This window comes from Calidris pugnax, unplaced genomic scaffold, assembly GCF_001431845.1.
Source record: "Calidris pugnax isolate Ruff unplaced genomic scaffold, ASM143184v1 scaffold4, whole genome shotgun sequence".
NCBI classification, from domain to species: domain Eukaryota; kingdom Metazoa; phylum Chordata; class Aves; order Charadriiformes; family Scolopacidae; genus Calidris; species Calidris pugnax.
Window position 1 is genome coordinate 3,075,376 of NW_015090781.1, and position 1,467 is coordinate 3,076,842.

Here is a 1,467-nt window from a genome sequence, read left to right on the forward strand (position 1 = left end):
TGGGAAAGGCACTGAAGGCAAGCTGCCCCACGGCAGGGGTGAAGGGGACACAGAGAGGTGGAGTGTGAGCTGGGAGAGGGTGATATGTTTTTGGTAGGTCCTATAAAAATAGTTATTTAAAATGGCACAGAAACGACTCCCCTGACAAACACACTGGGGCGGGGGGGGTAGAGGAAGGGAGGCTGGCACAGGCAGGGACAGGGCACATACGCCATCCATCCCCTCTGGAACTGGCTGGGTGACAGTGCCAGCAGGGAGGAGAGGGAAGGGACAAGCCAGACCTCCCCCCCCGTCCAAGGTGACCCCGGCTGAAGCCAGCGCTGATAATCCCTGGGCTCTAAGAGGATCAGCGGGGACCAGCTCCGGGCAGCCCCGAGGCCGGGGCTCATCACCCACCTGGCCCCACATCTCACGGGCACCCCCCTTTGTCATGTCGTCATCCCCTCGTCCCAACACCTCGATGCTGGGGAGGGGGCAGCGCCTGCGGTCCCCTCTGCCCCCTCCCAGTGCCAGCAGTCTTCGCAGAGCTGTTGGGGGGAGGACAGGCATCCCCCATAGCTCCCAAAATCCCAGAAGCTGGAGGCCACCCTTTGGCAAGGCAGCGTCTCAGATCTCGGTGGCCGTGATCTCCTCGAAAGGTGGGTCGGGGGGGTCGCAGGGCTCGGGTGGGGGGTCCTCCCCTCCCTGAAGCCGGAGATGCTGGAGCCGTTGCTCGAGGCGCCGGTTGCGGCGGTACATCTGGATGTAGCTGTACTGCAGCTGCTTCTGGTAGCGGATGACCCGCTCCTTCTCGCCCTGCCACGTGCCCCGCTCCTGCTCGAAGGCCTCCCGCTGCTCCTGCCCACGCCGCCGCTCCAGGGCCACCTCCGCCCGCAGCCGCTCCAGCTGCCGCCGCAGGCCCATGCTGCCCCGCTCCTCCTCCTCGGCTTGGGGGCATCCCTCGCTGAGTGGTGGTGGTGGGGGGAACCCCTCGGCGGGTTGGGGGCAGCGGCCGCGGGCGGCTTCCCTCAGCCCCGCCACCTCCTGCTCCAGCCGGCCGGCTTTGGCGCGGAAGAGGTCGGCCTCGCTCTTGCGACGCTGCAGTTCGTTGGCGCAGACCTCCAGCTCCAGCGCCTTGAGGCGGGCGGCCTCCTGCAGGCCCTGCGCCCGCCGCTCGCCCACCTGCAGCTGGGCCCGCGCCTCCCGCAGCTGGGCCCGCAGCCCCAGCAGCTCGGCCCCCCGCTGCGCCAGCTCGGCCTGCGCCTCCTTCAGCTGCTGCTTCAGCAGAGAGATCTCCCCCGACTTCTGGCACACCTGCAGGGGTGGGCCACAGAATCAATCAACCTCGTCACGGGTTGGAAGGGAACCTCGGAGATCATCCGAGTCATAGAATCATGGGGCAGTCTGCCATTGTTTCAGGTGGCCCAGGGAAGCTGTGGGTGCCCCATCCCTGGAGGGGGTCAAGGCCAGGCTGATGGGGGCTTGAGC

At 67.1% G+C, this 1,467-nt stretch overlaps 1 protein-coding gene across 1 annotated transcript in view; it reads right to left on the minus strand.

The window, feature by feature from the left end:
• Positions 1 to 6: 6 nt before the first annotated feature.
• The window catches only part of LZTS2 (leucine zipper, putative tumor suppressor 2), a 15,557-nt gene continuing 14,096 nt past the window's right edge, over positions 7 to 1,467 (minus strand). The window contains exon 5 of the mRNA XM_014957712.1: positions 7 to 960. Coding sequence (XP_014813198.1) covers positions 607 to 960 — 354 coding nt within the window. The 3' untranslated portion in view covers positions 7 to 606. The remainder of the gene's footprint in view (positions 961 to 1,467) is intronic.